The sequence below is a fragment of the Pelophylax lessonae genome (assembly GCF_965119305.1).
Source record: "Pelophylax lessonae genome assembly, chromosome: 4".
In the NCBI taxonomy this organism is placed as follows: Eukaryota; Metazoa; Chordata; class Amphibia; order Anura; family Ranidae; genus Pelophylax; species Pelophylax lessonae.
In genome coordinates, this window is record NC_138771.1 from 308,386,259 (window position 1) to 308,412,423 (window position 26,165).

Here is a 26,165-nt window from a genome sequence, read left to right on the forward strand (position 1 = left end):
TGCCTGTAAAACCTTTCTGCCAAAGGCAAGGTCTTGTTGAGACAGTACTTCCACACGATAGTGCTTTAGGAAGGTATCTTGACTGGACCAAGTGGCAGCATGGCGGATCTGTTCCCAGGATGCTCCGGCTTTTTCGGCCCAGGAAGTTGCCATGCCCTTTGTGGAATGTGCCTTTAGAGTTGTTGGTGTGGGGGTACCTGACACCTTATATGACATACTAATGGCTTGTTTAATCCACCTAGAGATTGAGGGTTTTGATGCTTGTAAACCCTTCCTTGGTCCAGAATGCAGAACCAACAAGTGACTAGATCTTCTAAAGCCCTTGGTTCTTTCTAGATATGCTAGAAGGCATCTTCTAACATCTAAGCAATGGAATTTTTCTTCTTTTGCACACTTAGGTTTCTCACAAAATGATGGGAGAACCATCTCTTGATTCTTATGAAAAGATGACACTACCTTGGGCAGGTACAGTGGATCTGGTTTAAGAATCACCCTGTCTTGGAGAATTCTCATAAAGGGTTCCTTTATGGATAAGCTTTGCAAATCTCCCACTCTCCTGGCTGTGGTGATTGCTAATAAAAAGGTTAACTTAATAGACAAAATGTCTAAACTAATTTTGTTTAAGGGTTCAAACGCTTCCTTAGATAATGCCTCTAGTACTAGCGTTAAGTTCCAGTTCCCTATCCAGATTGTTGATCTGGGGGGTGAATCAGAGTTCCTTGTAGTGATAGATCTAGTATTTTCCGAGGTACTGTCACTAATAGATACACCAGGGTTGCAAATCACATTGTTTTTGGCTACCCAGGCGTGACTCGGATGAGGCGTGGTTGCGACCATCCTTGAACTCTTGATATTGGATTCTGTAGTGGAAAGGCATAGGTTAGCTTGAAAGGCCCAGGTATTACTGGGGCCTCCAAGCCCAGCATATCCTTCTGTACTATCAGAAGGGAGAACTGCTCTACTTTTTGGCTCTGCTGCGTGACAAACACGTCCACTCCTGATTGACAATTTATTGGACCAGGTGTTAGAGAATTATGGGGTTCAGTTCCCATTCTACCTGTTGGATGAGATGGTAACTGATTCCCAGTAGATCTGCTGGTTTTATCCAAATCCACATATCTACCTTGGAACATGTAGGTAAGCATTTCTTACACCCAACATTGTCATACAGACATTTTGGTACAGATTTTTTCTGACCATGAACTTCTGTTCTATTTTTAAGGGACAGGTCATAGTTAAATTTGATACCAGTTGCGAGACCAACTCCAATTGGTACCCTTCCCGATGCAGAAAGTAGGGACTGGCCGAGATGTTTTCCCATTGGGAAGCAAAAATGGGTCAGTCTGCCCCCTACACTGACGCTGACGTCAGTTAGATTCTTTAGGTTTAAGGAACAACAAATTGTCCCCTTGTTTTCCTTTTCCAGAGCCCTTCTTCCAGGCCTTAAATGGTCTTTTTTGATTCTTGCCTTGGAAGTTTCAAAAGGAATATCTTCCCGATTTGTCCTTTCTCTTGGTGGGGAACTTTTTCCCCTTTTCTGCAGATCTGGACAAGGTATCATCAAGTCCTGAACCGAACAGTAATGAACCTTCAAAGGGCAGGGCACAAAGTCTTACTTTAGAGTTTGTATCACCTTCTCAAGCTTTGACCCAAAGCGCCCTTCTAGCAGAATTTACTAATGCTGCTGTTTTAGCAGATGCTGCTAATGACTCCACAGCTGCGTCTGCTTTAAGAGGAAGTAAACCCTCCTCAGGAAGTTGTACCTATAGGTAAGCCTTAATATAGGCTTACCTATAGGTACTGTAAATATCTCCTAAACATGTACCGTTTAGGAGATATTTACCTTTAATGCAGCCAGTGACGTCACTGGCGCATGCGCTCTGAAGGAACGGCAGATCGTGCCGTTCCTTCAGAGCCCCGTGCCGTGACCGTCGGCTCCCGCGCGCGTGCGCGGGAGTGACGTCACCGCGGCTCCGGCCAATCAGATGGCCGGATGCCGCGATCCCGGAAGACGGGCGACTATACATGTCGCCCGTCATACAGGTAAGCGGACGGCACGGCGGGGGCTCGTTCTAAGGTAAGTATTTCATAATGAGCTAGTATGCGATGCATACTAGCTCATTATGGGTTTCTCTTTCAGGTTGTAAAGAAGACAAAAAAAAAATTTCTTGGTGTACAACCTCTTTTACTAATCATATTTAAAGGAATCTATCAGATCTTGTGATCCTGCAATACTGCGGACACGTTTTAACAGTTCCTTAAGCCAAAAGTCTGTATTCCTGGCCATACAGGTATCAGCTAAGGCTATAGTTGTATTGTATGCATTAGAATCCCAGGCTTTACTTAAAGCGGATTCAATCCTGCGATCCACGGGATCTGTAATATGCCCGGCATTTTCAAAGGATAAATCTGTTCCTTTTGATAACTGCCAGGGGAGCATCAAGTTTAGGATTTTCTGTGAATACCTCCAATTCTTGAGGCTCAAAGGGAAACCTTCTTTTCCAGTTTTTTTTGGTCTGGAAAAGGCATGTGTAGGCACTTTCCATTCCTGGTGTATTATGTCTTTTAATGACTGGTGAATGGGAATGGTTCTGTACTGGGCTTTTCCCAAGCCCTTGTACACTTTGTCTTTACAAGAAGACTTCTTTGCCGGGATAGGAATTTCTTCAGTGTCATATACCACTTTAAGAAGACCCTGCATATATTCCAAGGAAAAAAGATTTTTAACTTTTTTCCCTTTCACTGTTATTTTCTGAGTCCTCCTCTGAACTAGAAGGGTCTCTTAAATAACTAGAACCTTCTTCTGGATCCTCTTGTTCCCTAACTTGAGTTGAGGGAATGGATAGAGAATCTTCCCAGAGGGATGGGGGTCCCCTTGACCACCCACCGTCTTGGGAGGACGCATTATCTGCTCCTTCCACTGCTGGGACTAGAGGGATAGCTGCTGTAGCCTTAAAGGACTGTACTGTAGCTACCATTTCCTCCCTCATAGATTTAAGCAAATCTTTCATTAGGTCCTGCCCTGCCAATTTATTAATGCAGGTCTGGCATAAGGGCTTTGTGTAAGATTTAGACAACCTAACCCCGCATTCCCCACATTTTTTAGTTGAGGATAGGGGTCTGGCAGGGGCTTCCTGTGACAACACATGACAAGACAAGAAGAGAGGACACCATGAAGCGACATAACCTTCTTGCCTACCACTACGGCAATATACAGGAAAAAGCATGGCATGGCATACCTGTCACATAATAGACAGCAGTCGGCCGCCATCGGTATCACTTACCCGATCCTGTCGCCACCTGCATTGCCGCGTTCTCCCCTGTAAGGATTGCGGCTGCTCGTGTCTCTTTCTGGGGCTTCCGCCCTCTCGGAGTCGGAGAGTCAGCCATGGTAGTACCGAGTTCGCTCCGATCCGGCGTCTCCTCCACGCTGGGTTTCTTCCGGGAGTCAGCCGCTCCGCCCCTTCCGCCGGAACTTCCTGTCTCCATAGCGAGGCTTGGGGCTCACCGCTCGGCAGGAAATTCAAAATCCTTACCGCCTAAGTGAATGGAGGAGACTTCCTGCAGAGACCAGCAGGACTTCAGGTATGAGGGACCTTCACCACAAGGCAAACCGCACTACCTGGTATGTTTGGCGACCTGAAAGCTCCTTTTTCCAAGGACACAGCTAGGGAGGAACCTGCTATTAGGCCGACCGAAGCTGCCTTCCAGGAGTACCGTCTTGGCCAGCTATTTGCCTCAGGTTAGTAAAAAAACAAACGTTCCGATGTGAGGTTGGAAACACAACAACTGAACTGGAGCTAAGGATGGGTGGGACCCTTTTAAACAGCTGCAAATTAGTTGTGTTTCCTGTGAGGCAGAGCCACAATCTCCCAAATGTAGGCCGTCCTGGAAGGATGAAAGGAGAAAAAGGAGATTTAAAACCTGGAGAGCTCACACAGGCTGCTGCACCGATCGCTGTCCCAGAGGAAAAGGAAGTGATGCAAGACTGACCGCCCCTATGAAGCCTCTGCAAGGCTACACAAACATGGCCGCTCGGCTGAGGAAAAAACCCTGGGCAAAGAGAACATGGCGCTGACGTGGTGATCGATCGCCGCTCAAAATGGCGGCGTTTGGCGCCAAAAACGCTGTGCAGTACCTCACAGGACCTGCCACCATAACTTTTGCCCCAGAAAAATGGCGGATCGCCGCACAGCATGCTGAAAATCTGACTGCTTCATATGACACCCAGCAGAGCGGGAGAGCCCCCCCCCTCACAGCCCACACACAGGCAGCAAGGGCACACAGGAGCTGACAGGGAACACAGCAGCCACACAGACATGCAGGGTCACACAGTCCCAGACTGACACCCAAAAAAGACAGGTCCCCACATAGAGTTACACTTACCAGTCCGGATGGCGTGGGGAGCCTGCTCCAGCGACCAAACCGCAGTACTGAGGACAGGGAGTGTCGCAAGCCTGACGCAGTGGAGTTGCGGTGCGAAACCGCAATGGCGTCCAGTGAGGTAGCCACCTCACCGATAGCATCCCAGCAGCGAACAGGGATGGGTCGTTCAATGTGCCAGGGCAAAACCTAAGCTGAACGCTCGATGGCAGGCTGGGAAGCCCCTGGCCCTGAGCCCTGGGATCCAGGGTGGCCAGACTGAGACCCAGCGCCGCACGAACATCTTTATCAGAACTAACGCTGAAAATAAACAGCTAAGTAAAAGAAAGAGAAAAAACTTCAAATGAAATCAAAAAAAGAGAAAAGTGGCTGAGACCAAGAGCCCCAGCACAGGAACAGCCTGCATACTCCTGAGCTAGGCATATGAAACTGAGTTGGTATGAAGGAAGCAGGGAGGTATTGACTGAGGGGACCACCCCCTGGGTGTGGGATATGCTAAAAGCTTTGATATTAATATATTCTGTTGCCTAGCTACTCCTACGGAGCAAAGGTCAATAACCCCATTAGTGACGAATATGAAGGGGCGGCGACTGTCGGAGGACGTAAGAGAAATCGAATTTTAATTGTACCTATGCAGCACTCGGGGGGGGGGGGGGGGGTGAGTACCCTTTTTCTGGAATTCTTCCTAAAAGAACAGCAGTGTCTCATAGCTGTATGCCTGCAATGAGAAACTAGGGCCCTAATGCTTGCGACTGATGTGTCAGGCATTTTGCCAATTTCCTACTGTGTTTCTCACGGTTCTACTTACTGGAACCTCTGACAGAAGGAAGCAAAAGCCATGCCCCCATCTCAAGATGGCCAAGTGAGTCAGCACGGTTTACAAAGTTTAGTTCCTCCTTAAAGGACATCAGGAAAATCATATCAAGTCTAAAGAACCAGGATTTCACTACTCATCTTTGAGAACTGTGGCAGATGAATATGGAATAGCCCTATAGGAAATAGTTTGTTGTAATTCAAAAAAAAAAAAAAAAAAAAAACACACACAACACGTCAATGGTTTTGATTAGGGATGCACCGATGCAATATTCGGATCGGCTAGCGGCCTCTATACTGCCTGAATAGCTGGATCTGTAAAATGAACAGGTCCACGGGCCGATCCAGTTTTGTCGCAGCAGTACCTACCGCTGTGTCTGCCGAGTGCCGGCTCAGCCGTCCCTTATTAGCACGGAGCCGCTACTTCCTGTATAGGTCCGGCTCACAGGCAGAGTGACATCAGATGCACTCCGCCGGTGAATGGAGGAGCCATACACATGAAGCCGAGGCTTTGCTCTGTACTGCAGCCGCATGCTTCCCGGGCCAGCCACAGACAGACACAGTGCCTACAAGAAAATCCCTGCAAGTACCCTTATTTCTATTACTGTAAATATATATATATATATATATATATATTATATGATATGATATGATATGAGTGTGTAGTTTTCCAGATCGGTAGATACACAAAGTCAGGTATCGGGACTAGAAAAGTCGGATCGGTGCACCCCTAGTTTTTAGTAGTAAATATTTCTCTATCCAGTGGAGGAATACTTGGTTAAATATGCTACAATGGTCAGCTTTTTTTTTTTCCAAAAGTAATCTGCCCTTAAATCTATTTGGCCACATCATGCAGGCAACCACTTGCCATATCATGCAAAAAAAACAAACAAACAATCAAAACACCCCACAAGTCAATCAACCAAAGACAGGAAAAGACATTTGTAGGTGTGAGATAAATATTCCCACTTACCTGAGAAGGGTGTCCTAGTCCTGGTGAAATGACAGAGAATTCACCAAGAAGCTCTTTGCGGATCCCTGCTGCAAAATCAGCAGCTGTAGATTCAAAAACAGGAGACTCATCATCGGACAGCACCCCGAGACCAGGAGAAATTACACTGGTTGCCATGTTGAGCGGTGTTCTTGTTTTTTTCCCCCCTTTTGGAAATAAATTACAAGTTAATGTAAAATATATATATTATATATACACAAAAAAAATTAAAGGAACACTTTTTAATCGGAGTATAGCATCAATTCAATGAAACTCCTGGGATAATGATTTGGTCAGTTAAGTAGCAGAGGGGGTTGATAATCAGTTTAAGCTGCTTTGGTGCTATTAACAGGTGCACTAGATGGGCAACAATGAGATGACCTCCAAAAACAGGAATGGTTTGCAGGTGGAGGCCACTGACATTGTTTTCACAAGTTTTGCATTTGGCTAGGATCAGTGTCACTACTGGTAGCATGAGGCGAAACCTGGACCCTATAGCAGATGCACAGGCAGTCCAACTGCTCCAGGATGAAACATCAATACATGCCATTGCCAGGTGTGCTGCGTCTCCCAGCACAGTCTCAAGAGCATGGAGGAGATTCCAGGAGACAGGCAGTTACTCTAGGAGGGCTGGACAGGGCCATAGAAGGTCCTTAACCCTTCAACAGGACCGGTATCTGCCCCTTTGTGAAAGGAACAGTATGAGCACTGCCAGAGCCCTACAAAAAGGCCTCCAGCAGGCCACAGGTGTGAATGTCTGACCAAACAATCAGAAACAGACTTCATGAGGGTGGCCTGAAAGCCCAATGTCCTCTAGTGGGCCCTGTTGCTCACTGCCTGGCACCGTGGAGCTCGACTGCCATTGAACATATCTTTTTGTCTTTTTGCTGATGACACAAAGATATGTAACAGGGTTGATGTTCCTGGAGGGAAACGCCAAATGGAAAAGGATTTAGGAAAACTAGAAGAATGGTCAGAACTCTGGCAACTGAAATTTAATGTGGATAAGTGCAAGATAATGCACCTGGGGCATAAAAACCCAAGGGCAGAATATAGAATATTTGACACAGTCCTGACCTCAGTATCTGAGGAAAGGAATTTAGGAGTAATTATTTCAGAAGACTTAAAAGTGGGAAGACAATGTAATAGAGCAGCACGAAATGCCAGCAGAATGCTTGGATGTATAGGGAGAGGTATAAGCAGTAGAAAGAGAGAAGTGCTTATGCCGCTGTACAGAACACTGGTGAGACCTCACTTGGAGTATTGTGCGCAGTACTGGAGGCCATATCTCCAGAAGGATATAGATACTCTAGAGAGAGTTCAGAGAAGAGCTACTAAACTAGTACATGGATTGCAGGAAAAAAACTTACCAGGAAAGGTTAAAGGATCTTAACATGTATAGCTTGGAAGAAAGAAGAGACAGAGGGGATATGATAGAAACTTTTAAATACATAAAGGGAATCAACTCTGTAAAGGAGGAGAGCATATTTAAAAGAAGAAAAACTACCACAAGAGGACACAGTTTTAAATTAGAGGGGCAAAGGTTTAAAAGTAATATGAGGAAGTATTACTTTACTGAGAGAGTAGTGGATGCATGGAATAACCTTCCTGCAGAAGTGGTAGCTGCAAATACAGTGAAGGAGTTTAAGCATGCATGGGATAGGCATAAGGCTATCCTTCATACAAGATAGGGCCAGGGACTATTCATAGGATTCAGATATATTGGGCAGACTAGATGGGCCAAATGGTTCTTATCTGCCGACACATTCTATGTTTCTATGAACACCAGACTTGGCAGGTCCTCCACTGGCACCCTGTGCTTCTCACAGATGAGCAGGTTCACCCTGTGACAGATGTGAATGGATCTGGAGAAGCCATGGAGAATGTTATGCTAATTGTAACATCGTTCAGCATGAACGGTTTGGTGGTGGGTCAGTGATGGTCTGGGGAAGCATATCCATTAAGGGATGCACAGACCTCTACAAGCTAGACAATGGCAACCCGACTGCCATTAGGTATCAGGATGAAATCCTTGGACCCATTATCAGACCCTACACGGGTCCTGGGAAAAAAAAAAAAAAGAATTGCTGCTCTACATAAAGATGGCCTAGGCTATAAGATGATTGCCAAGACCCAGAAACTGAGCTGCAGCATGGTGACCAAGACCATACAGTGGTTTACCAGAACAAGTTCCACTCCGAACAGGCCTTGCCATGGTCGACCAAAGAAGTTGAATGCAAGTGCTCAGCGTCATAGCCAGAGGTTGTCTTTGGGAAATAGACGTATGAGTGCTGCCAGCATTGCTGCAGAGGTTGAAGGGGTGGGGGGGGTCAGCCTGTCAGTGCTCAGACCATACGCCGCACATTGCATCAAATTGGTCTGCATGGCTGTCGTCATGAAGACAAGCAGACATGGAATACTGGAATTGTGTCATGTGGTCTGATAAGACCAAAATAAACTTATTTGGTTCAGATGGTGTCAAGCCTGTGTGGCGGCAACCAGGCGAGTACAGAGACAAGTGCATCTTGCCAACAATCAAGCATGGTGGTGGGAGTGTCATAGTCTGGGGCTGCATGAGTGCTGCCGGCACTGGGGAGCTACAGATCATTGCGGGAACCATGAATGCCAACATGTACTGTGACATACTGAAGCAGAGCCCGTCGGGAATTAAAAAAAAAAAAACACACACACACACACACACACACACACTATAATAACGCATTGTAATCTGTCATGATTACATTACTGTGTGAAACCATTTCACTTCAGTTTTAATCCTGCACCAATACTAAAGAAAATTTGGGAAGTTTCTCAAATGATTCTAAAGAATTTCCATAGGAGCTATGTGCCAGAAGGAGATATCAGCATAGATTAAAGTATAATGGCCTACAAAGGAAAGGCTCAGCTGGGTACAATACATTGCATCAAAGAGGGCACGATTTGGTGTAAAATCCTACATGCTAGGGCTGCACGATATTAAAAAAAAAAAAAAAAAAAAAAAAAAAAAAAAAATCACATTGCGATATTTTTTTCCCCAACGATATATATCGCGATCATTTTTGCTATAGACCCCCCCCCCCTCACATATCGCTATATAGACCTCTCCGCCCCTCTCCCTCTTCCCAGTGTACATGGTACAGTCGCTCCCCCCCTGTATTTGGTACCATCTTGGCGGCCTCGGCCCACGTGCGCTCCCTCTGCCTCTTCTGTTTGTCCCTCATGATCGGGGTGTGAAGTCGGTTCTCCTGGAGGGAGGGGAGGGATCTCCCTGGCTGGGTGCAAACAAACGCGGGAAGTGGGGGGGGGGTAACGCTGGGAGTTTTAGTCCTCTCCCCCCGGGAGGCCCCTACGCATCAGAATCACTCCCCACAACACACTTCCGCCCCACAGCATAGTGAACCAATCACCTCGTGAGTAGCGGCACAGCGAACCAATCAGGTGTGCAGGCACGCGTGATTGGTTCGCTGCTCACCGGTCAATCAGGAGATCTAGCTGCAGGGCAGACTACATGTGGGACGGATGTCAGGCTGTGTCCTACCACCACTGAGTCCCCGACTGCTCTGCCTTCCATATCGTATGTTCGGCGATGTGACTATCGCACATCGACTATCGTTCAGCCCTACTGCAGGCTATGCGAATCATCAACTGGCTACATTTGGAATTCAGTGATATACACTGGAAAAGGAACAAAATTCAATACAAAATACAGCAACTATGGAATGGCAACATCTTCCGTTCTTTCACTCATTGAGCCATTGCTAAAATCAGGGCTATTGTGTAACAACTGACAACTTTTAAACATCTCCTGAACTTTGAGTTTCTTCTGCAAAACAAAACAGATGCCTATGGAACTGTTAGGACTAGTGATAGACTGATATGTTTTTTTCAGGGCCGATAACGATATTTTGGTCACAACGTATCGGTATCGGCCAATATAGGCCAATCTTTTGTACATTTAAAGTCTTGAAAAATAACACAATTTTTGACACAAATCTGGTACTGAATATGTTAATTTTTGTTTAATGCTTAATGGCTGGCTTGTTGGCACCCTGTGGTGGGTGGCTGGCTGACTGGTACAGGGCCTGTGGATGTGGGTGGCTGACTGGCTGTGATACACTCCCGCTAAACTAGTCCCGACACCAGATGAGTCTGTCCAAGGCAAGGGAGGCCTCCTAAGAAGGCAGAATGACTTCACAAAAATAAATCGGCAATATCAGCCAGTTCTGGGGCCGATACATTGGGGAAAGAGCCTGTCAGCCTTGCCGATAATCGGTCTATCCCTAGGTAGGATTAACCGGCGCAACATGCCACCAACGCTTGGCAATAAGGAGCTGAAGACTGGAGAAATGGTTGCCTGGCAGAAAGGCAAAGTGATGGCACTGCGATGCCGAGGCAAGAAAGATGTGTGTCTAATAAGTACAGTTCATAATACCTCCACTGTTATGGGACACACAAAAGGAGGGAAAGAAATTGTGAAGCCACAAGTAGTTATAAGACTACAATAACACCATGGGAGGTGTCGACAGAGCCGACCAAAGTGATGCAACGTTTCGGTCCCGCCGCCATCTTGCTCCTCCAAACTGCAAGGAGCTCCAGAAAGCCAAAGACTCTGTCCGTGCTGCCGACGTAGTCAGCCTGGACAGGAAGGGGTGCCCAATAGGCGAGGCTGCCATGTGTGGCGGGGGGGGGGGGGGGATGAGGCGCAGCCCGCCGTACAGGCGCGAGGTCCGGAGGGATCGTGGGACCAGCCTGAAAGCTCTTTGAGGCCATGACCAGGTAAGGTCTAAGGGGGGGGGGGGCATCATGACAGCTCGGGGGGTGGTTGCATACCTCTCAGCAGGGTGAAACCTCAGGTAGGGGACTGCTTGCCTCAATGTGCTGCCCCTGAGCCGCACTGCCCAAGGCTCACTGAGCTGGATGGGAGGCTGGTCAGGGAGCCTTCTGCAAATAGCACAGAGACTGAAAAATACAAAAAATAAAAAAACAAACTAATGCAGCTCCTGTGGGTCCGGAGGAAACACAATCAAACTGAGGCTGAAGGCATGACTGGCATTTTTAAAATGGTGGACTAATATGTTTCCTGTTTCAGGTGGGAGAAGCCCATCTCACAGGTGCTACCCTGGAAGACGATTAGAGAGAGGGGGGAAAAAAAAAAAAAAAAAAAAAAAAGATACTGTGTCATTTGTATCACCTAAAAAACCTGGATAATCCTGCCAGTTTCTACCCCCCCCCCTGTAAACTGACCACAGTGTATCATGGCTGCTGAGCCCTGACACCATGGTCAAGGTATGTGCCTCCCATCTGCAGCCCTTCACTCTTGTGTCCTCCTCTCCCCTTCCCTGCCTGCTGTGTCAGCGCCCGCCACTCCACTCCTGCTGCTCTCATATGGAATACAAAATAATCCCTTTCACTCTGTAATCTAACACTAAGTTCTCCTGTGCCTGTTATATAGAAAAAAAGCATGCCAATCTGTACCCATATCAGAGCTGCTCCCAGCGATCACGTGACAGCTCTACTCTCTCTCCTCCCTTCCCCTCAGCATTGCTTAGGCCCGCCCACTGAAGCTGTCACCCAGCCAGAGAAGAGAGTGGAGGGATCAGCTGATCACTGGGAGCCGCACCGATTATAGGTACAGATCAGCAAATTTTTTTTATAAAAACAGGCACAGCAGCACTTACATTAGTGTTATATTACAGAGTGGATTCGATGATTTTATAGGCAGTGGCTTAACAACCACTTAAATATAAAACTTTTTTTTTCTCCCATCCAAGACAGAATGGAGAAAAACGTGTAGACATGAATCTACAGGATCACCCGGTGAAAATAAGGGGGGTTGGGGAGCCTTAAAATTCAACTAAAGCAGCCTCAATAGCCAAGGAATGCTAAGCTGCCATATATTACATGTTTTTAGAGGAGCTTTAACCACTTGCCAACCACCCCACATACATATGCTGCGGGACGATGGCTCTTCTACAGGAAATCACGTACAGGTACGTCATCTTGTGCTTCCAGGTCTACGGCAAGCATGCGCACCGCCGGCAACTTGCTCCTGCTCTGTTTGGACACAGTGGGAGCCAATCGGCAGGTCCACCAGACCAGTTCCCGAGAGAGGCAGAACGGCGGTTTGCCTATGTAAACAAGGCAGAACGCTGTTCTGTGACAAGGGAGGATAGAGATCCGTGTTTCTGCTAAGCAGGAACACAGATTTCTGTCTTCCCACAGTACAAGCGCCCCCTACACAGTTGGAAAGCACTCCCAGGGAACACATTTAACCCTTTCATCGCCCCGATGTTAACCCCTTTCCTACCAGAGTCATTAGTACAGTGACTGCATATTTTTTTAGCACTGATCACTGTATTGGTGTCACTGGTCTCCAAAAAAAAAGTGTCACTAAAGAGTCCAATTTGTCTACCGCAATATCGGAAGTCCCGCTAGAAGGTGCTGATTGCTGCCATTACTAGTAAAAAAATAAAAATGAATAAAAATATCCCATAGTTTGTAGAAGCTATAACTTGTGCACAAAGCAATCAATATACGCTCTTTGGGAAATTTTTTTTTTACCAAAAACATGTGGCAGAATACATATTGGCCTAAATTTATGAAGAAATTTTATTTTTTATAGATTTTATTTTTGGATAGGTTTTATAGCACAAAGTGAGAAAAAATTTATTTTCTTCTTTACCCACTTCTGGACCGGAAGATTTTCCTGCTTAACCAGTTCCCATCCGCGCTACAGCCTATATACGGCTGCAGCGCGGACTCGAATTTTCGGGAGGCCGTTTAAAAACGGCCTCCCAGTGACACGCCCCCCGCGCGCTCCCGCGAGCGCGCATCGGGGAGAATCTGTGTCGGCCGTGTCCCTTGGACACAGCCGATCACAGATCGTGGTGAATGGCCAATCACAGCGGCCATTCACCACGTGATCGGATCATCCAATGAGAGATGATCTCATATGTAAACATATGAGATCATCTCTCATCGCCGGCGCTCCTTCCTCACACGGAGCCTGCAGTGTGAGGAAGGAGGGAGAGCTGCACAGCGCCAGGGACAAAGAGACATGTAATCAGGGCACTGATTACCAGTGCCCTGATTACTAAAAGGTAAAAAACATACACAGTGCCCCCCCATCAGTGCCCTCCATCAGTGTCCCCCATCAATGCCCACAATCAGTGCCCATAGTGCTGCCAGTCAGTGCCTGCTCATCTAGGCACTGATAAGCACTGACTGGCAGCACTATGGGCACTGAGTGTGGGCACTGATGGTGCTGCCCATCAGTGCTCATCAGTTCTGCCCATCAGTGCTCATCAGTGCCACCCGTCAGTGCCCATCAGTGCCATCCGCCAGTGCCCATCAGTGCCGCCCGCCAGTGCCGCCTCTCAGTGCCCGCCAGTGCCGCCTCTCAGTGCCCAGCAGTGCCACCTCTCAGTGCCCAGCAGTGCCACCTCTCAGTGCCCAGCAGTGCCACCTCTCAGTGCCCAGCAGTGCCACCTCTCAGTGCCCAGCAGTGCCACCTCTCAGTGCCCAGCAGTGCCACCTCTCAGTGCCGCCTATCAGTGCCACCTATCAATGCCGCCTATCAGTGCTCATCATTGCGGCATATTAGTACCTCCTCATCAGTGCCCATAAGTGCCACCTCATCAGTGCCCATAAGTGCCACCTCATCAGTGCCCATAAGTGCCACCTCATCAGTGCCCATCAGTGCAGCCTATCAGTGCCCATCAGTGCCGCCTCATCAGCGCCCTTCAGTGAAGGAGAAAAATTTATTTTCAAAATTTACTCACAGAAAATAAGAAAAACTTTTTTTTTTTTTCAAAATTTTCTGTCTTTATTCTTTTTTTTTGTAAAAAATAAAAAACCCAGAGATGATTAAATACCACCAAAAGAAAGCTCTATTTGTGTGAAAAAAATGATAAAAATTTCAAATGGGTACAGTGTAGCACGACCGCGCAATTGTCATTCAAAGTGTGACAGCGCTGAAAGCTGAAAATTGGCCTGGATGGGAAGGGTGTTTAAGTGCACAGTAGGCAAGTGGTTAATGACCAGGCCATATTTTACGATTTGGCACTGCATTACTAACGGACAATTGCGCAGTTGTGCAACACTGTACCCAAATAAAATTGATGTCCTTTTTTTCCCCACAAATAGAGCTTTCTTTTGGTGGTATTTGATCACCTGTGTGATTTTTATTTGTTGCACTATAAACAAAAAAAGAGCAACAATTCTGGAAAAAAAAAATAAAAAAATTATATTTTTTACATTCTTAAAAAATTCCTAAAGTGCAAGTGAGGAAATGGCACTGCCTAAAATAAATAAAATTGTGTGATTGACAAATCTATATGTATATGGTGGCAAAATAGGTATTACACCTATATGTGAGTGGACTTAGCCACTAGATCCAATGGTGTGTATGTGATTGGTGTTTATGTGCTAAATCTAAATACCTGTGGTAACACGAGCATCACATACATATAATACATTTAAATATTAGTAAATAACACAAACCAAAAGTGCATGTGCTACAATCATGAAATGTGAAAAAATTCATGCAATTCCAAAAGTGCATATGATATACAGACAATGAAAATCAGAAGTGCAAATGTATGTACCCAATCCCTATTAAAAAAAAAGTGTCCACGGGAGACTTCCGATTTTCGCCCGTGGAATGCAGGAAGAGTTCCGAACGGCGCAGATAAGACTGTACTACGCTGCTATTAACTGTTCTGATATAAGCGATGTATTTATTCAATAAAGCATTAACCTTTTTTGAGCATACTACGCTATGGGTACTCTGTTCTTACATCCCTGAGGAACCATCACCCGAGGTAGATTGCGGGAGAGAGGAGCCACCCACAGGTTAGCACCAGTATACAAGGCATTTACCCCTACCCAGGGGACCCATCTCTCTGGTGAGTGCTCACCCATAGGGGGGAGGCCCGACCGCACTGCCGCACACCGGGTGCTGTGTTCCGGGACCGAGGGTCTCTCAAGTATACCACAACAGGACGGACTGTATTCACCTGGCCAAAGTCACTTAGTTACCATCATATGGACTGTCACCAATTGCACCATCACTAGCATATAGTGACCCGGGGTTCTCCCGTGGTCCCTTTCTTTTTTTATAGGGATTGGGTACATACTAGGACTGAAAGATATTCAATGTTCACATCGACATCGTGCGGTGAGCCTGAGCGATAGTCACATCGCCGGAACATGCGATTGAAGACAGTGTGGAAGGCAGAGAATTCGGGACTCACAGTGAGTAGAAGTCCACCCTGCAGCTAGTTCTCCTGACTGAGCGGTGAGCAGCGGCACAGCGAACCAATCGGCTGGTGCGTTGGGGGCGCCGCCCCCCCTATCCATGCGTCCAGCCCCCTAATCTACATGCGGGGCGCATGGAGTTCAATGGGGGTTTTTTTTCTGAATCACCTGATTAGAGCCACAGGCTCTAATATGCTTCAGAAAAAGGTGGACCCGGGGTGCAGAGCACTGCGCCCTAGCCCACCCATTTGTGTGACAATAGCGAATGAAAATTCGCTATTGTCAGACGGATCCTCCTCCTGGCCAATCAGGAAGACCTGCTTCCCGATTGGCCGAAAGGCGTACCCATGCCATTGACCGAGGAGGAGGCGGGAGGACTCGAGCAGATGCGGGAGACTGAGGAGAAGCCTCCGCTGCAGGTAAGTGCACTGGTCTCTCTGCATTGATAGGGGGCACGCTGGTCACTCTGCATTGAAAGGGGGCACGCTACACATTGATTACTGAAGGCCCCTTTCACACTTTTGTGACCTCAAAGTCAAGCAATTTTTTATAGCGTTTTTTGCCACAAAGCAATGCCTATTACATTTTTCTGTTTGCGCCCCCCAAAAAATTTTGAGCACCAGCCGCCACTGCCAATAACGCGTGCCTGCACACGTGATTGGTTCGCTGTGCCGCTGCTCACGACGTGATTGGTTTGCTGTGCCGCTGCTCACCGCTCAGTCACAGCTAACATTCATCACTACTAAAAATGCGCAAAGAAGGATCCGCCGCAAAAAAATATTGCAATATACATCGTTGGGGAAAAAAAATATCACGTGATTTTTTTTTTCAATATCATGCAGCCCTAGTACTTCTGCACTTTTGATTTTCACATTTCATGATTGGAGCACATGCACTTTTGGTTTTTGTTATTTACTAATATTTAAATTTATTATATGTATGTGATGCTCGTGTTACCACAGGTATTTAGATTTAGCACATAAACACCAATCACATACACTGTTGGATCTAGTGACTCAGCCAACTCACATATAGGTGTAATACCTAGTTTGCCACCATATACATTTTTCAATCACACAATTTTATTTCTTTTAGGCAATGCCATTTCCTCACTTGCGCTTTAGGAATTTTTTATTTTTGGACATCACTTCTTAGTAGCTGTCTGGAGTGAGGGCAGCAGCCTATTTTACTGGATTTAGTGGCTTAGTCCACTCACATACAGGTGCTATACCTGGTTAGTTTTTTAAAAAAAGTTCAATCACTGGTAATTTACTCTAAGCACTCACTTGCTCACCAGCATCTTTTTGACACCACTTCAGTGGCTGACTAAAGTGAGGGTAGCAGCCACACTACCCAATATTTAATAGTTGTTATAACACATCTTCATTTGCTGTATCATGTGTTCTCTGAATGTATGTATTTATTCAGTTTGAGTATTTTTTTAATGAAATGTCTGTCTTGATAATACATTTTCTAGTTTTTATACGTTTGTTTCTATACGTTTTTGTAGGACACCATAAAAATCCCGCCAGCCCCTCCTACCTGTTTCTTTGACCTTCCGCGTTGCGGATGCGATGGCCCATTCACCATAGGGTGGATTGGCGTCTTCCACCATTGGATCTGGGTTATTTTCTTCGCATCCGCCCCGTGGAAACTCTTTGAAACATTTTTAAATATTTAATAGTTGGTACACAGGTTGGTCCATAGCGCGGGGCACCCCCACATATTTTCTGTCATTTTTCACATTCTGCTATACAACATTCCAAAAAAAAAAAAAAAAAAAATCAAAATTTAACACTTTAGGCCAATTTGTTTTCTGCTACATATGTTTGTTAAAAAAAAAAAAAATGCACGGCAGAGGGGGCCGAGCTTCCAAGGGACCGCGGCGCCGTATCCCAGAAGTGGGGGAAGGGTACCTGTCAAAAACAGGTACCCATTCCCCCTTGAAAGGTGCCAAATGTGGCACCGGTGGGGGATAGGAAGCAAAAGAGCGGAAGTTCCACTTTTGGGTGGAACTCCGCTTTAAAGTGGTTGTAAACCCACCTTTATAACTTTTATCTACAGGTAAGCCTTTAATAAGGCTTACCTATAGGTACTGTAAATATCTCATAAACTTGCACCACTTAGGAGAGATTTACATTGCATGCAGCCGATGTCATCGGCGCATGCGCTCTGAAGAAACGGCCGCCCCCACGCGCATGTGCAGTAGTGACGTCACATGGCTCCGGCCAGTAATACAGCCGGAGTCCGCAGATCTGGAAAGAAGATTGGCGAGGATGGATGCGGCCACCAGCGGGGAGAACTCTGGCTTTGTTTGCAGGTGTCACATAATGTGCTAGTATGCAATGTATACTAGCACATCATGCATTTATTTTGCAGGGGAAAAAAACAGGAAGAGTTTACTTCCGCTTTAAAATAACGCAGTGCCATATCACAAAAAAAATGGCCTGTTCATGAAGGGGGGGGGGGGGGGTTAATAAAGCAGAATTCATTAGCACATATGATGTGGAGAGACCCAGCAACAGGAAGGTGAAATAATCAATAAAAGAAGAGATAAAGTGCAGCATGCTGGGGTTTTATGTAGCTGGCTGGGTATGGGAGCACACTTCATGCAGAGACCTCGTCAAAGCAAGGAGACATAGGAGAGACAGATAGGCTGTAAACCCAGCAGACTAGTACAATGATACACCACCCAGCAATACATGGAATATATTCATACACGCGGTGGCTGTGTGCATGGACTAAATTCAGAACGCCGTCTATGGTAGAATAATACACACTATACATAACCAGCATACTATACAATATTCTATATGAAGTAGCGGCATTCCCTCAGTCTACAATCACTCACCGAGTCCCCGCACCGGTACGCTGCTACCTCCACTCTCCTGGCTCCCCGCCTGTTAGTAACTGCTGCATTCAAACCAGGCGCAAAGCTCTCCAGCCATTCACAGCGAACTTTGCACATGGCAGCCAATCGTAGAGCCACCGACTCTGAACTGTCCAATAGCAGCGGATTGCGGAAGGGGCAGTCATTTGACGTCAGCGCCTCTACTGTATATTACTATATAGAGTATAGAGGAAGTGAAATATGCAGCGGCTATACGGAGATCTGACTGATGGAAGATGTCAGTAATCAGAACGTGATAGTGAAATATATTAATCAATTATTGGCTACAGTTATAGACTTAGCAATAACACAGGATATTTGTCCAGAACCAGATTAGGGTGAGATGAGTTAAAAATGTGCATAGAAGAGCAGAGCCGTCTAACTCTAAAACAAGGCATCTGCATCTGTCACTTAAAGTGGTAGTATCGGAGTATACTTAACTTTTACCTACAGGTAAGCCTATAATAAGGCTTACCTGTAGGTACAATTAATATCTCCTAAACTTGCACGGTTTAGGATATATTCGAACTGCATGAAGCCGCTGACTCTAGCAGCGGCTAGACCTTCAGAGTTGCTTGCCGGTGTTCCGTGAGAATTACCTACCCCGTGAGAAAAACCTACCCTCGTCACTGCCGGTGCACGGCAGTGTGCGTAACGCGGCGGTTACATTAAAACAGCTGTGCTGCAATACGAGTCATCTCCGCTCCTGTCCCTGTCACTTCCCTGATCTGGGCTAGTAAATATAAAAGTGGCAGCGGGTGTATGAAAACATAAATCACGGAGCCGAGAGCCACTTTTATATTTACTAGGCAAGATCAGGGAAGTGACAGGGACAGGAGCGGAGATGACTCGTATTGCAGCACAGCTGTTTTAATGTAACCGCCACGTGGGTAGGTTTTTTTCACGGCACACCGTGATCATTTCATACTAGTGCGCATGCGCACTAGTCAGCTCCTCAGCTGTTCCATTACGTATCCGGGGCTGTGAGCATGCGTACTGCTGCGCTGCTCAGCTTTTCCTGGCCGGAAGTGACGAGGGTAGGTTTTTCTCACGGGGTAGGTAATTCTCACGGAACACCGGAAAGCGAACTCCCCGCGCGCATGCGCGGGACTTGGAGTGACGTCACCGCGGCTCCATCCACTCACAGTGCCTGATGAGACGCTAAGGGAACCTGACAGCTGCAGCCAGTGACATTACTGGCGCATGCGCTCTGAAGGAACGGCCGCTCGTGCCGTTCCTTCAGAGCCCTGTGCCGTTACCGTCGGCTCCCGCGCAATCAGATGGCCGGATGCCGCAAACCCGGAAGAAGGGCGACAGAACGTGTCGCCCATGGACAGGTAAGCGGCCGGACTGCAGGGGCTTCATTCTTAGGTAAGTATTTCATAATGAGCTAGTATGCGTTGCATACTAGCTCATTATGTGTTTTTCTTTCAGGTGTTCGTCTTTAAAAAAAAAAAAATCTGAGGTTTACAACCTCTTTAAAGCAGAGTTCCAAAAAGTGGAAGTTATGCTTTCCTTACCCCCCTCCATACCTCCCAACTTACCCCCCAACTGTCCCTGATTTGGAACAAACTTCCTGTGTCCCTCTTTCCTCCTCATTTCTCCCTCATTTTGATCTGATCTATATAGTGGTAAATAAAATGCACTTTTTATCTATCAAGAAGTGTTTCCCAGTACTAAACCTTTCATCCAATTTCTAAATTTCTGCATTTGTAAATTCCATATAATACTACTGCTATAAAGGAATAGTAGTGGTATAAAAACACTTGTGGGCTTAACCAATCATTTGTTTTTGTACAATTCTCCTTTAAGGGGGGCATGTCCTATGCCTACATTCTTTTGCTAATAGGTGTCCCTCGTTCCCATCTCAGAAAGTTGGGAGGTATGCCCCTTCTATGCCTCATTTGGCATGTCATTTTTATTTTGGGGGGGGGATACCTAGTTTTGAAAGGTACCGCGCTCCCACTTCTGCTCAGGCCGCCGAGCGGAAGTTCTCCTCTCCCTCCCTGCAATCTTCTGGGACAGGTTCCAGAAGATTGCCAGCCATTAAGGAGGCGCAGCGCAATTCGCACATGCACAGTTCGCACCCGGCTGTGGGGCCCCAAGCTGTCACAGCCGGGTGCCCACACTTGTAATGCTGGCGCAGGGGGGGGGGGGGAGCCAAGGGAGAGAACCAAGGGACCGGGTTGGGTGGCCGCATCGCTGGATCGTGGGACAGGTGAGTGTGTGTTTATTAAAAGTCAGCAGCTACACTTTTTTGTGTGGCTGGAACTCCACTTTAGAGGATAAGCATAGCTCCCAACTGTCCCTGATTTAGAGGGACTGCCCCTCGTTTGGAACAAAGTCCCTCTGTCCCTCTTTCGTCCGCATTTGTCCCACATTTTGGTCTAATCAATAAAGTTGTATATAAAATGTATTGGCTAACTTTCAAAAAGTGTTTCCCAGTGCTAAACCTTTCATCCAATTTCTAAATGGCTGCATTTGGAAAACTTCAAAAGCCAAAATAAAAAAATAGTAGTGGTAAAGAAGCACTTGTGGGTTTAACTAATCATTTTTTTTGTAAAATTCTCCTTTAAAGTGATTGTAAATAGAGTTGATCGAACACCTGGATGTCCGTCGTCCGAGTTCGGCGGGTCCGGCCGAACTTGGAAAAAAAAGTCTGGGTTCGTGACCCGGACTTAACCCGAACTTTACCCTGATCCCGAACCCAATTGAAGTCAATGGTGACCCAAACTTTTGAGCACTAAAATGGCTCTAAAACAAACATGGAAAAGGCTAGAGGGCTGCAAATGGCAGCAACATCTTCTTAAGAGCATGGCAAGTGCTCTGCAAACAAATGTGGATAGGGAAATAACTTAAAATAACATAAAATACATAAAATACATAAAAATAAAAAATAATAATCTTGAATGATGTAGGAGGAGGACAAGGCATATATGGAGTAGGAGGTTGAGGTGGCGGTGTATATGGCGGTGTAGGTGGAAGCGGCAGCGACGGTGACGAGGTAGCCAAAACTGGTTTTGGTTTTTAATTTAATTTCTTTTTAAATTAGGGTACACCCCAAAAGAGTAAGAAAGATCAAATACAACAATGGCTGGGTAAGGCCGGTATACATGTCTATTCTGCACAAGGTACGGACAAGTCCTGTGGGATCCATACCTGGTTCATTTTAATGAACGTGAGCTTGTCCACATTGGCTCTGGACAGGCGGCTGCGCTTGTCTGTGATAATCCCCCCAGCCGTGCTAAATACCCATTCAGATAATACACTGGCTGCAGGGCAGGCCAGCACCTCTAAGGCGTAAAGGGCAAGCTCAGGCCATGTGCCCAACTTGGAGACCCAGAAGTTGAAGGGGGCAGACCTGTCATTCAGTACGTCTAGGCGTGTGCACACATACTGCTCCACCATGTTAGTGCTGGGTCGTGGTGCTGCTGGTGGAGCTCCTGTTGCAAGGAGAGGACGTGGTCGATCTGTGCCAGCTACACGCACAAGTGAAACACCTTTCTCAGCTGCGAGTAGGCGACAGAACCTGAAGCAGTATTTGGCAGGGCCTAATGCACCTCTACAAATGTTGAGACCAGAACAAGTACAGGCGATTGTACAGTAGATTGGGTTGCTGACAGTGCCTCCAGTTCCTTCACATTGTCTCCCACCCAGTCTTCTACTGAAAGGTCAGAGTTGGCACCTGCAGCCGATGTCCATCAATCTTTCACCTCACCCCCTTGCAAATCAGCCAAGCAGTCTGAGCCCCAAGTCATGCAGCAGTCTCTTCTTCTTTTTGATGACTCTGTTAGCATGGTTTCCCAGGGCCATCCACCTAGCCCTGCCCCAGAAGTGGAAGAGATTGAGTGCACCGATGCCCAACTACTTATGTCTCAAGATGAGTACATGGGAGGACCATCGCAGCCCGTCTCGGATGATGATGAAACACAGGTGCCAACTGCTGTGGAATTCCGAATTGTGGAGACCGACAAGGAGGGCAGGGGGGAAGACTGGGTGGAAGACGATGAGGTCCTCAAGCCCACATGGAATGAAGGTCATGCAGGTGACCTGAGTAGTTTGGAGGAAGAGGCGGTGGTCGCACAGAGCCACCAGCACAGCAGAAGAGGGAGCAGGGTGCAAAAGCGTAGCGGCCGTGCCCTAGACGCCTGCTACTGCCCAACGCAGGAAGGGACCAAGCACACCAAAGCCAGCTCAATGGAGTTCCCTAGCGTGGCAGTTCTTCAGACAATGTGATGATGACAGGACAGAAGTGGTTTGCACGCTGTGCAATCAGAGCCTGAAGCGAGGCATAAACCTTCTGTCAGGACCCGGACTTGAACCTGGGACCTCCATGGTGTCTGGCAATGACTCTACTCACTGAGCTACCTGGAATGCTGGACAGCTCCCTGGACAAATCCTTGAATGATCCTGCTGTGAATCTTTATTGCCTTGAACCTTGAACCCTTTGCTCCTCCCATGAACTTCCTGTTATAAACCATGTCTTTGCACTTCCTGGTCGCCAGAATATTGTGCCTTAAACAGCCGATATCTCGCTTGTCTCTCCTGCTGCCGTCTGTATCTTTGCTACCATCCGTTATCGACACTTGGCTTGTTCCTCGACTACTCTTCTGTTTGATCCCAACCTGCAACTACTGGTTACCGACCTTTGGCTACTCCTTGACTACGCTTCAGCTTAATCCCTATCTGCTACTGGACTCTGACTTGCTCACTTCCTGGTGGGGCGATCTTGAGGACCGCGACCTGGTGCTAACACGCAGCAAAATCCATCTCCACCTTCAGGAGCGCTGGTGAAGACCGGTTAGTACTTAGACTCCGCACCTCAGGTGAGCCTGCGTCATCTGCCTGGGTGACCTGTCAGTGTTCCTATCCTGCTGGTTCCTGTGTGACCTGCGACTGCTATAGCTACTGGTCTTCGAGCCTGACCCCGGATCGTGACAGAATATTCTGGCCCAAAATATGGAGGCCGCTATAGCAAGCATCGTGACTCCTCTTAGGCAACAAATTGCTGAGCTGCAAGAATTTGGTGTTACCTGCCAAGAAAAAGTTAATAAACTAGAAAGTCTATTGGAAAGACAACAGAAGGAGATTCATGCTCTGCAGAGACTACTACTGGACCGAGGTGATACTATCACACATATGCCTCAGCCTTTACCATCCAAGTTTAATGGAGACCGCCATCATTACAGGGGTTTCCTAAATCAGTGTCGTTTATATTTTCAAACACACCCTGCTGCATTTCCTTCTGAGAAGAGAAAGGTAACCTTGATTCTCGAACTTCTGACTGGAGAAGCTCTAGCTTGGGCCTCCCCATATATTGAGCAGGACAGTGCTATTTTAAATAATCTGCAGACCTTTTTGACCGCAATGGATCAGGTTTTTGATGATCCCAACCGCTGTGCTACTGCTGAAGCAAAGCTGCATAGTATGAGGCAGGGAAGACGCTCTGTCGCTGAGTACACAGCAGAATTCAGATGTTGGGTTGCAGATACTACTTGGAACCCTGCTGCGCAAAAGAGTCAGTTCCGCCGAGGGCTTTCTGAACAGGTAAAGGATGAGCTCGCTAGAGTTGAGACTCCTGATGATCTTGATGCCTTCATCCAATTATGTATCAAAATTGATCAGAGACTTACAGAAAGGAGGAAGGAGAGGCTGGGAATGTTTGCAAGTAAGAGTGGCATGCGTTTCTCTGCTACTCCATTTGTTCAGCAGGATTTCAAAGTTGCTCCTAATTCTAACACTCCTGAGCCAATGCAGGTAGATGCAATTAAGAGATCCATTTCCATTCAGGAGAAAGAAAGAAGACGTTCTGAGAACCTATGTCTTTACTGTGGAGATTCTGGTCATTATGCAATTAACTGCCCTAACAAGGTTAGAAGAACAATTGCATCGGTTGATGTGATCACGCCTGAACAAATAAACTCCATTAGCCAGTCCATCTCCCCGTTGGTCCAGGAAGAAAATAAAGTAAATTCTTCACTACCTCATTTTGTCCTCCCTATTAAACTTATCTCTGAGGGCATTGAGATTCCTTGCTCTGCTATGCTGGACTCTGGTGCAGGGGGGAACTTTATGGACATAGACTTTGCCAAAAACAATATGATTCAGACAAGAAATAAATTAGCCCCAGTCGATATGGAGACAGTGGATGGATCACCCTTAACTTCAGGACCTGTTACCCATGAAACAGTCCCTTTGGTTCTCCAATTTGAGGCTAACCATCGTGAGACCATCAGTTTTCAGCTGATTACGTCACCTAAATTTCCTGTGATCTTGGGCATCCCTTGGTTTTCCACCCATAATCCCTCAATCAATTGGGAAGCACGCGTTATAAATTTTACATCCCCCCATTGTGAGGAATACTGTAGAGAGCCTTGTCCAATTAGTTCTCCACAGATTAAGGAAACGCAGTTGGATGTGGTTACAGCACAGTCATATCTCAAACTGCCTCCACAATACCATGAGTTTCAGGATGTCTGTGATAAGAAGAACGCCGACCAGTTACCTCCTCATCGCCCATATGATTGCCCCATTGAGCTACTCCCTGGTGCAGAAATACCTTTCGGCCGCCTATTCAATTTATCAGAACCTGAATTAAAGGTGCTCAGGGAGTGGCTTGATGAGAATTTAGAGAAGGGGTTTATTAGACACTCAACATCCCCTGCTGGAGCAGCCTTGTTCTTTGTTGAAAAGAAAGACTCTACCTTACGTCCTTGCATTGATTACAGGCACATGAATAAAGTTACTATTAAAAACCGTTATCCTCTCCCGTTGATCTCTGAAATGTTGGAAAGACTTCGTTCTGCCAAGATTTTCACAAAGCTTGACTTGCGGGGGGCTTATAACCTTGTTCGTATCCGCCAAGGAGATGAATGGAAAACCGCCTTTAGAACCAGATACGGACACTTCGAGTCCTTGGTTATGCCTTTTGGTCTTTGTAATGCCCCTGCAACCTTTCAACACTTCATCAACGATGTTTTTCGAGATCTGTTGGACCAATTTGTAGTTGCTTATTTGGATGACATCCTCATTTTTTCCAATAACCTAGAGGAGCATCGCAAGCATGTTTGCACTGTCCTTGAAAGATTAAGGCAGAATCGACTTTATATCAAATTGGAGAAATGTGAGTTTGAACAAACCCAGATCCAGTTTCTGGGGTATATTATTTCACCAGATGGAGTAAGCATGGATCCTGAGAAGATTAGAGCAGTAGTAGATTGGCCTGTCCCTGCAAACGTTAAGGAAATTCAAAGATTCATCGGGTTTGCCAATTTCTACAGGAAATTCATCAGAAATTTCTCTAAGGTGATAGCTCCGATTACACAGCTGACAAAGAAAGGGGTGCCCTTTGTGTGGTCATCTAATGCTCAGGCTGCTTTTGATAAGTTAAAGACTCTGTTCACTTCTGCACCAGTATTGGTACATCCCAATCCTGAGCTACCGTTTGTAGTGGAAGTGGATGCTTCTGACTCTGCTGTGGGAGCTATCCTTTCACAACGAAGCGGTGAAAAGATGCAGCTTCATCCTTGTGCTTACTTTTCTCGTTTAATGTCTTCAGCCGAGAGGAATTATGACATAGGGAATAAGGAGTTACTGGCAATTAAGGAAGCCTTTTCTGAATGGAGGCATTTGCTGGAAGGTACTAAGCATCCTGTGACTGTTCTCACTGATCACAGAAATCTAGAATTCATTTGTTCGGCCAAAAGATTGTCTTCTAGACAAGCACGTTGGTCACTGTTCTTTTCTAGATTTAATTTTATTATCTCATATAGACCTGGGTCAAGAAATGGTAAGGCTGATGCCTTATCACGGATGTTGTCTGGGCCTTCC

The 26,165-nt window shown here is 46.5% G+C and overlaps 1 protein-coding gene across 2 annotated transcripts in view; it reads right to left on the bottom strand.

The window, feature by feature from the left end:
* The window catches only part of KIF20A (kinesin family member 20A), a 46,522-nt gene extending 40,170 nt beyond the window's left edge, over positions 1–6,352 (bottom strand). For both annotated transcript variants that reach the window (XM_082256610.1, XM_082256609.1), the window contains exon 1: positions 6,170–6,352. In XM_082256610.1, the coding sequence (XP_082112736.1) occupies positions 6,170–6,325 (156 nt within the window). In that variant the 5' untranslated portion in view covers positions 6,326–6,352. The remainder of the gene's footprint in view (positions 1–6,169) is intronic.
* Between the last annotated feature and the right edge of the window lie 19,813 nt (positions 6,353–26,165).